Here is a 13,424-nt window from a genome sequence, read left to right on the forward strand (position 1 = left end):
GAAAGTGTGTGTGTGTATGTGTGTGTGTAGTGAGTGCAGAGTGTCTTAAGTCTGTGAGGGGGTGCATGTGTGGGAGTCTGTGTGTTTATAAGGGTGTGTGTGGATGTCTGTGTGCGCGTCTATGTGTATCTGTGTCCGTGTGTATGTGAGAGTGTGTGTGTGTAGGAATGTCTGTGTGTGTGTAGTGCAATGGTGATCACCTGTAATGTGACATGAACCCACCCCAGACACCTTAATAGACAATCAATTCTTCAATGTATAATTTCAGTTACATCACACTGCAAATTTTTGCTATAAATTCTGTGTTACGATCGAGCCCTCCACAATCACCTGATGAAGGAGCGTCGCTCCGAAAGCTAGTTGCTTCCAATTAAACCTGTTGGACTATAACCTGGTGTTGTGTGATTTTTAACTTCATCTGTCTCAGTTCATCTGTTGCTGAAATCTTCATAAGAACACAAGAACTAGAAGCAGGAGCTGGCAATTCAGCCCCAATTCATCTCCTCAAATTTACTCAAGCTCCCAGCATACAGTGTAATGAATTCCACAGGTTTGTGACCTTATGAGAGAATAATTCTTCCACATCTTGGTTTAAATCTGGTATCCCTTGTTCTAATAATATGCCTCTCATTCTAGATTGCCGCATAAGAGGAAGAATCCTCTCTACATCTATTTCATCAACCCTCTTTAATATCTTAAATACCTCAATTTGAACTCCTCTCATCCTTCTAAACTATTGAAAGCATGGGCCTAAACTGTTTAATGTCTCTTCACAAGACAAACCCTTAATCTCTGGAAACAATCTAGTGAGCCTCCTCTGAATTGACTCCAAAACAATTCCATATCTCCTCAAATAAGAAGACCAAAATTGTACATACTACTCCAGGTGCAGACCCATTAATGACTTATACAGTTTAGCAACACTTTCCTATATTTATATTCAATACCTTTCGCAATAAATGCTAAAATTCCATTTGCCTTCCTTACTGCCTGCAGTACTCAATACTGGCTTTTGGTAATCGAAAGCACTCAAGAGTTTATCTCCATTTAGATAATAAGCTGTCTTTCTATTCCTGTGATCAAAATGGATAACCTGTCATTTAACCACTTTAAACTCAATTTGCCAAATCTCAGCCCATAAAAATACCTATACCCACTTGTAGTTTTCTTATTTCTTTACAGCAACTTATATTCCATTTATTTTAGTGTCACCTGCAAATTTGGCCATTCTATTCCTACATCCAAGTCACTAATATAGATTGGAAATTGATGGGGCCTAAGGACTAAATCCTGTGGAACCTCAATAGTTATACCTTGCCAAACAAAAAAAACCCATTTATCCCAGCGCTCAAGCTTTCTATCCAAGCTAATGAATTACCCCATCCCATATGATTGTACCATATGTATTAATCTTTTATATGGCACCTCATCAAATGTTTTCTGGAAGTCCAGATACACAACATCTATAGGATCACCATTCTATGTCTTCAGGATTCCCCATTATCCACTTTGCTCATTACATCTTCGAAGAACTCTAACAAATTAGTCAAACATGATTTTACCTTCATAAAACCATGTTCATTCTGAAGGATTTCATTTTGACTTCCCAGATAGCCTGTTACTATAAAAACTGACCAACGATAGATGTTAAACTAACTAGTCTATACTGTCCTTCTTTCTGCTTCTATCCCTTTTTGAATAAGAATGTTATATTAACATTTTTGCAATCTACTGGCACCTCTCCCGCATCCAGGGAATTCTGGAATATTATAATCAACCCTAGAATGCAGACAATCACGCTGTATGGACTTGTCTGCATCAATCCCAGTGGTTTACTCAGTACTTTTTCCCTAGTGATGACAATTATTTTAAGTTCCTCCCTTTCTATAATCTCTAATTCTATAGTCCTAATAACCTGTTACTATTAGGAAGGTACTCATGTTATCCATTGTGAAAACTGAAGGAAAATATTGATTTAGTGACTGCCATTTCTGTGTTCCCCACTATTAACTCCTCAGTCTCATCCTCCAGTAGACCAACATTCACTTTTGTTATTCTCTTCCATTTTATATTCTTATGGAAGCATTTGCTATTGTTTTTATATTTTGTTGATCCTTAAAAGTTTCCCAATCTTGCAGTCTGCCACTGTTCTTTGCAAGTGACATCCACATCCCATGAAGAAATTTTTAAAAAGCATGCTTTACTTTTTGTCTTTATAGAATTATAGAACATGGAAACAGAACCTTTGGTCCAACTCATCCATGTTGACCAAGTTTCCCAAAACTAAATCGTCCCACTTGCCTGCATTTCACCCATATTCTTCTAAACCTTTCCTATTCATGTACCTATCTAAATGTCTTTTAAGTGTATCTTATCTTTAACTTCATTGTTTAAACATGGATTTTTCCCCCCTCCTACAAATTTTCTTGCTCTGGAATATATTTTAGTTGGAAGGAATTGAACGTCTCCTTAAATATCTACCACTACTCACTGACTGTCCTACCTTTTAGTCTTCCTGACCAGTCCACTAGGGCGAAATCTATCCTCATGCCTATGTAATTACTTTTAACTTCAGAACCTGGTGTGGGAATTGAGTTTCTTGCCCTCAAACTGAATTTGATATTCTAGCATGCTATGAACACTCTTCCCTCGAGGATCCCTACCCATTAACTCTAGATTTGGCTATATTCCAAGGCATTCCTGACTGGTCTCCCACATTCTACTTTTGGTAAACTAAAATCATCCAAATCTTTGCCACTGCACACTGACTCACCATTACCCACTGTGCTGGCAGAGCAACACTAACTCCCAATTAAAGAATGCCTCAGTTTTAAAATACCCATTGTGTTCAGATCTATACATGGCTCTGTCCCTGCCTAGCTTTGTAATCTTTTCCAATTCCATAAGCCACCAAGATATTTATGCTCCTCTGATCCTGATCTTTTTATCATCACTGATTTAATCCCTCTACAAATATAGTGCCTTTAGCTGCACAGCCTTAAACACAAAACCCCTCCAAAACCTTTCTGCCTCACAACTTCTCTTTCCTCCTAAATGTTCTCCTTAAAGCCTATCCAATGTAAATTTTATTTTTATCAAACTATGAAATGCTTTTGGAAGTTGTGCTCTGTTAAGAATGCAAGATGAATAGACGTTTTTTGTTTGGGATAGGATAAGGACAACAGAGTTTGGATCTGCTAATGTTTAGAGGGTAGAGATTCAGGGTTTCGAATAACAGATATTTGATCTTGTTTGCTGAGGGATGAACATTGCCCTGCTCATGTCTGATGATGTCACTCTAAAATACCATCTTAAAGACTGTAAAATCAAAACTCCAGTACTACCTTGGAGTGTTAGCCACACTACATAATACAATTTTGAGCACATAGATCTTTTACATACTTGCACTCGTCATTCCTAGAACCATTGCCTTCAGCACTCTTGTGATTCCCTTTATTATATCAAAGCATGTTGAGAGTAGGGCCTATAACAGCACAGAATACTCCAAATATGGCTCCATTAATGAGATATTAGAATAACTGTTTTGCTTTATAATCACATTCTGTAGATGCAAGATGAATCACTCTACTTCCAAAGTTTATTACTTCGTACTGACTGGAATTTTTCAATGAATGACTACACACCATTACTATAAGTCACATGTCGAATCTTGCTTCGACAGGAAGGGGTTCAATTAATTAATGAATCAGCCTCCAAAAGGCTGAATTGGAAAACTGTTACACTACCTTGCCGTCAACCCATCCGACCCCAGCAAGAAAAGCCATGACAATTGTGCATAGTCCTCCAGAACCAGGGAAACCAAAGACTCCTGTAGCAAAAATAGCAAACACTGCAAGACCCAGCAGGAGGTAAGAGCGTTTCATCACAAGATCCTCCTGCAAAGGAAGAATAAAGTTTCATTACACACTTGTTTTTATTTGACAATACAGACAAAGGTGCACATACTTCTGCTAAAAGATCAAACATGTAAAAAGTTGCCAGAATAATGATTGTTAGCTTGTGTTTTGTGCTGGGAGTTTTACAAATGTTTGAATTCAGCGGTTACAATTTTTATTTGAGGTATTCAAATCTTTACTGTTCTTAACATGCTAGATTTGGATACATGCAATTTATACTCATGGAAGAGATGTGTTCTCTACAATGAAAATATGAACTCCTTCACACTGATATCTCAGCAACTTGTTGCAGAGACTCAAATATGGTGTTGGTTTTCTGTGTTTCAGATTTCATTAACCAAATAAAAATCATCAACTATCAGTTTTAAAATTCTGTTACTACATCAGTTCAGTTTGGAATTCACTCCTAGAAGGACATCATTTCAATGGTCACCCTTCTTAAAGTACTAATCTCGCTGGCATAGTGTCACCAGAATGAAGGAACTCTATGACCATCCCCAATTTTACTCAAACCCCAAATGTAGATAAGAATTAGAATTTACTCATTGTACATTTAAAAAATAACATGTCAATGTGTCCAAATATTTCAATTACCAAACTATTTCTTGAACTTTTATAATTTGCTACCTATATATACATAGACACACCTTATATATATATATATTATAACAATAGCTATGACGTCAGTGAATTGAAGTATAGTAGCTGTTATGATCCAATTTGACAGTTGCTTCCAGCACAAAAATAGCCAAAATTGGTCAAAGCACCTAGTAACAGTTCCTGTAAAAAGGTGGCAACTAATTCCAAGCCGGTGATTTGAACTCAAGGCCCAGATAGGATTTCAAATCCATTCGTGTGTTGCCCGTAGTGTTCATTAAATCACCCAAAGCTCCAGATTAGAGTTTGGTTATCCATTGTTAATCAATATAAAAATCTCACAATACTTATGCAAAAGTCAACAAAGGGTTTGAATAAATTCATATTCAAAATAAAGTTAAAAATCACATAACCACCATGTTATAGTCCAACAAGTTTATTTGGAAGCACCAGCTTTCGGAGCGCTGCTCCTTCATCAGGTGGTTGTAGAGTACAACACAGAATTTATAGCAAAAGATTACAGTGTGATGCCACTGAAATGATATATTGAGAAAACCTGGATTGTTAAGTCTTTTAGAATGACCATGTTAGTTTTGGTTCTTTCATACTTCAATTCCAGAACTTTTTAAAAGTTACATTCTCAAGATAGCTTTAACAGTAGGTGCCATCTCAGCTCAGATACTGCATTGAGGTTAAAGTCTGTCTGTGTCCCAATCTTCAGACTGATTCTATTTCTAAAGTGGGATTCAAAGAATCTTACATTAATTTATGCAGCTTTTGAGCAAAATAAAATGTAAGTCTGCAAGTACGAGTTCACCCCACAAACTATTTGTGTGTGCATGCAGGGGAGACAGAGTGAGTGTGAGCATGTGGGTGTGTGGGGGGGGGGGGATGTGCGTGTCTGTGAGACATTGTGAGTATAATGAGGTATAAGTCTGTGAGAGGGTGCATTTGTGGGTGAGAGTGTGGGGGATGTATTTGTGAGCGTATGAGTGTGTTGTTCTGTAGGAGCTTTTAAAAAAGTTCTGGAATTTACATATGAAAGAACGAAAACTAACATGGTCATTCTAAAAGATGAAGACCAAACAAATAATCCAGGTTTTCTCAATATATCACTTCAGTGGCATCTCATGTAATCTTTTGCTATAAATTCTGTGTCATATGACCTTATATTCCACAACCATCTGATGAAGAACTACTTCCGAAAAAACTTGTTGGACTATAATCTGGGGTTGCGCGATTGTTAACTTTGTCCACCCCAGTCCAACACAGGCACCTCCAAATCATATTAAAAATACAAGGAGCTAATGAGCAGTTTATTCCCAAAATAAAAGTAACAAGATAAATACAAGTTTTAACACACCTAGGTTAATCATACAAGTCTGTCCACTGATTTGGACAAGAAGCAAATTAGTTGATACATGGTACTCTTGATCCAGAAATTGAATAATGTTTCACCAAACAACCAAAGTTGTATGGTGAATTTAACCTGAGTATTGCTGAAGAAAAGACATTTTGTCAAAGCTTTTCATCTTGCACGCATAAGGATAATCTAAGAAATACTGTATGATAGGAGCGCACTAATCAAGTAGACTTTGATTGCTAGAGGCATTGCCATGAAAAATGGTTCAGTTAAATGACTGGCAGTTTATTGCCAAGCTTTTTTTAAAATCCTAAACCAGGCAGGTTGGCTCTGATTGGTTAGGGCAATGCCCTGAGAAATGAACTAGAGTGTGCCTGTTATCTATTTTGTTGAGTTGAGACAGATGCAGTCCATGTACATGATCTTTCTGCCTGCAATGAACATGGTTCTGTATATTAATGTATAAAGTCTCCAGCATACACACGTTTGCAACACTGCGAGCTCAAATGACAATCTGAAATTGGTTCAGCAAATCTCTTCACTGACTCGGGGTTATTTAGCAATTGTTGTCCAATTGCAGAATCATCGCTAGTATTGGACATATTGTTCTAAGTTTTATAAGAATGGCTGGTTGGGTATGGTCAGCTTTGCAAAAATATGTCTTTTTCAGCAATGTTCAAATTGAACAACCTTCTTGTTGTTCTGATGGTGCTGTGAATTTTACAAACAATAAGGAATAGGTATCTGTTTTAATTGCAAACTACTCCTTTGGCATATTCATGGTGATCTGCTAAACTGAAATAAGTAGGGTCATTGCGACTGTAGTAAAGCATACATAGCCTCAGTTTGTTCATCATAATCATGTCTGGACATTCTATTTAGACAACACTGACAATGTAGTTACCATCCAATCTAAGAAAAATTGTATTGGGATTAAATCAAAGAGTTATAGACTATTTCTAAATATCAACATTGCTCACTAACTCACCAGGTAGGAAGACTAAATCTGGACACAATATTCTAAACTGGACCTAGCCAAAAACTTGTACAGGAAAGAGTAGCATAGTTAATTACATACTGAATGAATGGGCTTAAAAATCCACTATAATTTAGTTGTTGCTTCACAACATTGGTTAAGAACCGTTCAATAATAATGCACTACAATGTCCCTCTGACTTCAGTTCTTTTCTTTGAAGAACGTTCACATGTTAAACATTTGTCCTGTCTAGGTACATGACACTCTACTTGCCAATGAACAGGCCCAATCATCTAGTGCATTTGGATCTAACTGTAGTACTAAATCATCTGCCACAATTCTGTTACAATTTTAAAAAGTTTTCAAATCTGCAGTAATTTCTCCAAGACATATATCTAGATTGTTACCAAAAATACTAAACTGTAAAGATCCTAATACTAGTCCCACAGGTTACTTGTCCCCAGATAGATCCAAATCAACCACTTTCTGCAGTGAAGTACACTTGTGTGGACACTGAAGGATTCACGGTACCTCCTCCATTGTTCAACAGTCAACAAATACTCAAATAAAGTAGGCAAGAGTGAGGACTGCAGATGCTGGAAACCAGAGTTTAGATCAGGGTGGTGCTGGAAAAGCACAGCAGGTCAGGCAGCATTTGAGGAGCAGGAAAATCGGCGTTTCGAGCAAAATCCCTTCATCAGGCTCCCATTCCTGATGAAGGGCTTTTGCCCAAAATGTCGATTTTCTTGCTCCTCGGATGCTGCCTGACCTGCTGCGCTTTTCCAGCACCACTCTGATCCAAATACTCAAATAAAGATTAGAAACTGTAAAGTATTGAAGGACAAAACGCATATATTAAATTGAGCACCAACATCAAAAGAGGTTACGAAAGCGTATTATAAGTGATGCTTTGCTCCCAGAAAGGTGGCTCTATGAAACATTTCCAAAGCAAATTAATGAATGTGTATGTATTTCTTGACTCTTCCACCATGGTGAAATAATCTACTATCTGAAAGAAAATAACTACCGGCAGACAGGTTGTTTTTGTTGCTTTTCACCTCTCAGGTCCAGAATTGTTAAGTGTAATCAAAATTATCGTGCTTGGCGGTACAGCCTGCTGCCAGTACCATCACCTTCAGGAGGATTAGATCAAGTGCACACTTTCTGCATTAGGTCTGATTACATTTAAAAATTGAATGCAGAAAATTGCAGCTTGTCTTAGTTTACTCAGTACTAATACCTAATTATTTGGCTAATTGCACTTTAGTCATCATACATTAATCTATTTCAGGTATGCTTCGTACAGTGCTGACTGGCAATTATGGTTAAACTCACAAACATAAATAGCGCCATACTACAATAAACTGTAGGTGTATCATTACTTTACTGCATACAAGGCAACTCCTGCTTGGATTCATCTGTTTATCACACACAGACTCTTTTTAACTTGTTTGTTGACAAAATAGCATCTAAACCACTGGTATACTGTTGAATCAAATGAGTAAAAGTAGTCAGTAAGTACACATGGTCTCTGATACACATTATTTAGGGATGAGTCATGAAAATCAACTTCAGGGCACTGTCACTGCATTTGTAGAATACAATAGTCTAAAATCAGTTAGTATTTAGGAATATATTGCTCTCATGATTCACAAACTACAAGTTGGAGAGTTGATACAGAAGGGAAACAACAGGAAGGCGAGATAGTATATAATGAAAACAGGCAGTGGAATGACATATGCACTGAAACAATAATGTAACTCATTATATGTTGACTAATATAGCAGGATAGTGCGATGCATCTTGAGTGTTTTAATTTTTTTCTGTAATTTTCAGTGTAAAAACAATTTAATTTGGAACTTGTTAAAATGTTGAACTGGTAACAACACTGCAAAGGTATCAGGGAATCTGGGACCTTGCCACCATCTTTCCAACTCCTCCATTACTGATAAATTATCAGGCTGCCTATGTGCTAGCTGGTACTGGATGAGCATAAATTTACTCCAATTAAATGTAACTGGAGAGGCCATTGACTTCCTCATTTTTCTCTTTTGTGGCCAACATCTTTGGTGAAAGCACCTGGCTATCTATCCTAGTGCCATCCTGTAGGGCTTAGTCCCAACGTTTTCTTAACATACCTCCTTAACAAAGGAGAATCAGACATTGAAAGAAAAAGAAACAAGAAAAAAGGAAATCAGATGAATTGGAGTCAAATCACGTTCAGAAAGAAAACATTTAATGAAAAGTGAATAAGAGAGACAGAACGGAAAAGCCTTTGATTCAAAATTTCCCATGAAGCATCTTGGGATGTTCTATTACATTAAAGCTGCAATATTTATATAAGTTGATGTTGAAGTTAACTGTAATACTTCGAATTGGACATTTTCAAATTTAACAATTAACTACATGAAAGAATGTGATTGAGTGGGCTAGGAATTGATTGGCATTAAGCTAATAAATGTGATGCAGTTAAAAAGGGGAAAATTATAATGCAATGGAAACGTCGATACAATAGTAATCCTGAGGCCTGGGCTAACACTCTGTGAACATGGGTTCAAATCTTTGTCCTTTAGAGGAGAAAATGTACCATCCTTACCTCGTCTGGCTTACACTCAACTATAGACCATCAGCAAAGTGGCTGATTCACTTCGAAATGGCCCAGCAAGACAGTCAGTTTAAGGGAAATTAAGGATGAACAACAAATACTGACTACCAGCAGCACTCGCATCCCATGAAACAATAAAAGACTAAAGCTGTCTCCCTTCCTAGCAGCGCTGTAGATGTAACTACAATAGACTGATTGCAGCAGTTTGAGAAAGTGGTTCACTATTCACCACTTTCTCAAGGGCAACAATGCTGGCTTTGCTAGTGAGTCTCACATCCTACTAATGGATTTTAAAAATCCTAATGTCCTATGGCAATTTTAATAAGTGATTAATATTGTAATTCAGTAAGTACATAAAATTAACGACAAGGCTAAACGCGAGATATCATTTATGCGAAATAAACAGTGGAGTGATGTAAGTCAACTAGCACATTTTAGATATTCACAACTCTCAGTGTATTTCTTAAATGCCTGAGTATGTTTGCCAAACTATTTATTATTAAGAGCATGTGCCATTTACACAGTAGTTTTCAAGCAAAATACCATTAATCATGCAATTATATCTTTATACAATTCAGTAGCCATAACATTTAAACCCGCAAAGTTGGCTTTTAAAATTAGTCATGTTATTTCTCTAAAATATATATAGCAAGACATCTTGGATGGTAGAGTTGAAAAATGTGGTGCAGGAAAAACACAGCAGGCCAGGCAGCATCCGAGGAGCAGGAGCAGAAAGGTTTATGCCCGAAACGTCGATTCTCCTGCTCCTCGGATGCTGCCTGGCCTGCTGTGCTTTTCCAGCAACACATTTTTCAACTCTGGTACTCCAGCAACTGCAGTCCTCACTTTCTCCATCTTGGATGGTAGAGGCTAGTTTGAAATAGGCAGCCAATTTTGATGTCAATCTTATGTTTACCTTTTACAACATAGGAATCAGAAAGGGCAAGCCAACAACTTCTACAGTTTAAAGAGAAGGCAAGACTAAGGTCTCAAACTTGTAGCTTATAAACAGATTTTGTGAGCAGATAGATATTCCAGAACTAAGGTAGCATGCATTGAGAAAATTTGAAGGTTGTTAATATTCTTCTGTATCTGCAGAAGAACTGCCTTATCATGATAAGAATAAAAGCAAAACACAATGAATGTTAAAGGTCTGAAATAAAAATAAAAACAACAACCGCCAGCAAAACTCAGTGGGTCTGGCAGCATTTATGCAGCGACAGAAACAGAATCAGTGTTTTGAGTTTGGACTAACACTTCTTCAGAACTGCCTCAACATGATGGTTGCTGAAGAGCTTCAGATTGTTTTAAAGCATGGGTAAAGTAACAGAATAGTTCTATATTAAATTTACTTTCATCATTAATTTGATCTTATTTCCTTTTATTAAAATGACTAACATAATGAAAGTTATATTCTTATTTTACAACATTTTCAGAAATATTAAGAACTGAACCATTTCTCCTCACCTGATCTCTGCTAGGAAAGTATCGAAGGAACAATCCAATAGCTGCTCCTGCTGCTATTCCAATTAGAACTTCAAGGAAACCTCTGAGTATATTGGAAACCATTGAACCTTCAGAAAGAAGTGGCATTTAATTAATTAGAAACCAAGAAGGCAACAAAAATAAAAGCAAAAAGACACTAGCCACATAGTATTTATAGTCCTGAAAGCACCAACTATGTTTCACATTATATTCCATACATGATTTTCTTTAAAAGACTTAATTTACGAGTTAATTCAATATAATTTATTTTTTATTCATAGGATACTGCCATTCTTAGTTAAGGAGCCCTGTGGGTCTAGAGTCACCATACATAGGTGCTTCCACATCGGCAAAAATAAAGATGGCCGATATCTATCTCTAAACAATATTTGTAAACCACGTGAATTTTTATGACACTCAGTAATGATTACATGGTCTTCAGACTTCCTTTTAATTCTAGACTTTACAGAATACAAACTTCACCATCTGCACTGATGGGATTTGTACCCATGTACCCAAAACATTAGTCTGAGTCGATGGATGAATAGTCCAGTGATATGACCACTACACCACCGCATGCATGCTCCAATACCATGCCTTTGCGAAACATTTGACAAATGGAGGATGTGAGGAGCCCAAGCTTTTGGACTGAAATACCATGGAATTCAATGAGAAATGACAGTCATACTATTTTCTCTATATATTAAATAAAGTGTTAATTTTTGGAGGATAATCTTACCCTACCTTACACTGAAGTCCTTGGGCCTTAACACAACCAGTTAACATTACAGGTTTCATAATGTACGATGCCAAAATATTTCACACCAAAGCCAATATGAGGTTTGAATGTGCCTTTTTTATCTTAGAATCATAGAATCCCTACAGTATGGAAATAGGCCCGTCAGCCCAACAAGTCCACACCAACCCTCCGAGGAGTAACCCACCCAGACCCATTCCCCTACCCTATATTACCCCTGACTAATACACATAACCTATCCATCCCTGAACACTATGGGCAATCTAGCATGACCAATTCACCTAACCTGCACATTTTTGGATTGTGGGAGGAAACCAGAGCACCCAGAGGAAACCCACGCAGACACGGGGAGAATGTGCAAGCTCCACACAGTCAGTCACCAGATGCTGGAATCAAACCTGGGTTGCTGGCGCTGTGAGGCAGCAGTGCGAACCACTGAGCCACTGTGCCACCCCCTTAGCAAACTGCAGATGCTTCAAAGTGGAGAAAAGGACAATAAAGATTTTCTGGTAATCATAAAACATACCTACTGTTAAAAGATGTACTTACAGCTAGAAGATGTGAAAATGTAATGATATTGTTGGATAATATAGTTATGTTTACTTACCTGGAATGTAGGCAATGGGAACACTGATGGATAGAATAATAGGTGAATAAATATGTAAGGTTTTGATGGAAATTCTCTGTGGAAATAGTTGTTTGGAACCTTGTTATTGATTGAATTAGTATAAAGCCTTTGCTTATGTAAAAAAGTTGGAGATGTATGCCATCTTATGGTATGTACATCTCCCATGATGCATGAGTAAATGTTTAAATAACAAAAACTAAATCTCCTCTGTTCTAAAGAGGAGATAAAGACTTAAAATCACCCTTTCAGTGCCTTGACAAATGTTTTGGCAGTATGGGAATCATGGAATAGGAAAATAAAGTACAATTGATTTAGGTGTTTAGGCACGATCATATTAAATGGAGCAAAATGAAAGGCTATATGGCTTATTCACACTCCTATTTCTTATGCTATGTAAGAGAAATCCATCCAAGAAATAGCAAATGATGGTCATCCACTCAACAGTGCTTTTTCCCCTTACTTAAGTAATCTATCATATACGTAATGTCATAGTATCATGCTGCAACTGTACAAAACGGTAGTGTGGCCGTACTTGGGGAAAAGTGTGCAGTTCTGGTCACCACCGCCCTCAGGCCCCACCCCTCCAACCGTAACAAGGACAGAACGTCCCTGGTGCTCACCTTCCCCCTACATACCTCCGCATAAACCAAATCAACCGCCGACATTTCCGCCACCTCCAAAAAGACCCCACCACCAGGGATATATTTCCCTCCCCACCCCTTTCCGCCTTCCGCAAAGACCGTTCCCTCCATGACTACCTGGTCAGGTCCACGCCCCCCTACGACCCACCCTTCCATCCTGGCACGTTCCCCTGCCACCGCAGGAACTGTAAAACCTGTGTCCACACATCCTCCCTCACCTCTATCCAAGGCCCTAAAGGAGCCTTCCACATCCATCAAAGTTTTATCTGCACATCCACTAATATCATTTATTGTATCCGTTGCTCCCGATGCGGTCTCCTCTACATTGGGGAGACTGGGCGCCTCCTAGCAGAGCGCTCTAGGGAACATCTCCGAGACACCCGCACCAATCAACCAAACCGCCCCGTGCCCCAACATTTCAACTCCCCCTCCCACTCTGCCGAAGATATGGAGGT

At 38.0% G+C, this 13,424-nt stretch overlaps 1 protein-coding gene across 1 annotated transcript in view; it reads right to left on the reverse strand.

Moving 5' to 3' along the window:
* The window catches only part of LOC122539553 (sodium/hydrogen exchanger 9B2-like), a 129,569-nt gene that overhangs the window by 34,430 nt on the left and 81,715 nt on the right, over window positions 1–13,424 (reverse strand). Inside the window, exons 8-9 of the mRNA XM_043674535.1 lie at window positions 10,926–11,032; window positions 3,747–3,896 (exon numbers count right to left, since the gene is read on the reverse strand). Of these exons, the coding sequence (XP_043530470.1) occupies window positions 3,747–3,896; window positions 10,926–11,032 (257 nt within the window). The remainder of the gene's footprint in view (window positions 1–3,746; window positions 3,897–10,925; window positions 11,033–13,424) is intronic.

Source organism: Chiloscyllium plagiosum, chromosome 32, assembly GCF_004010195.1.
Source record: "Chiloscyllium plagiosum isolate BGI_BamShark_2017 chromosome 32, ASM401019v2, whole genome shotgun sequence".
Lineage (NCBI taxonomy): Eukaryota > Metazoa > Chordata > Chondrichthyes > Orectolobiformes > Hemiscylliidae > Chiloscyllium > Chiloscyllium plagiosum.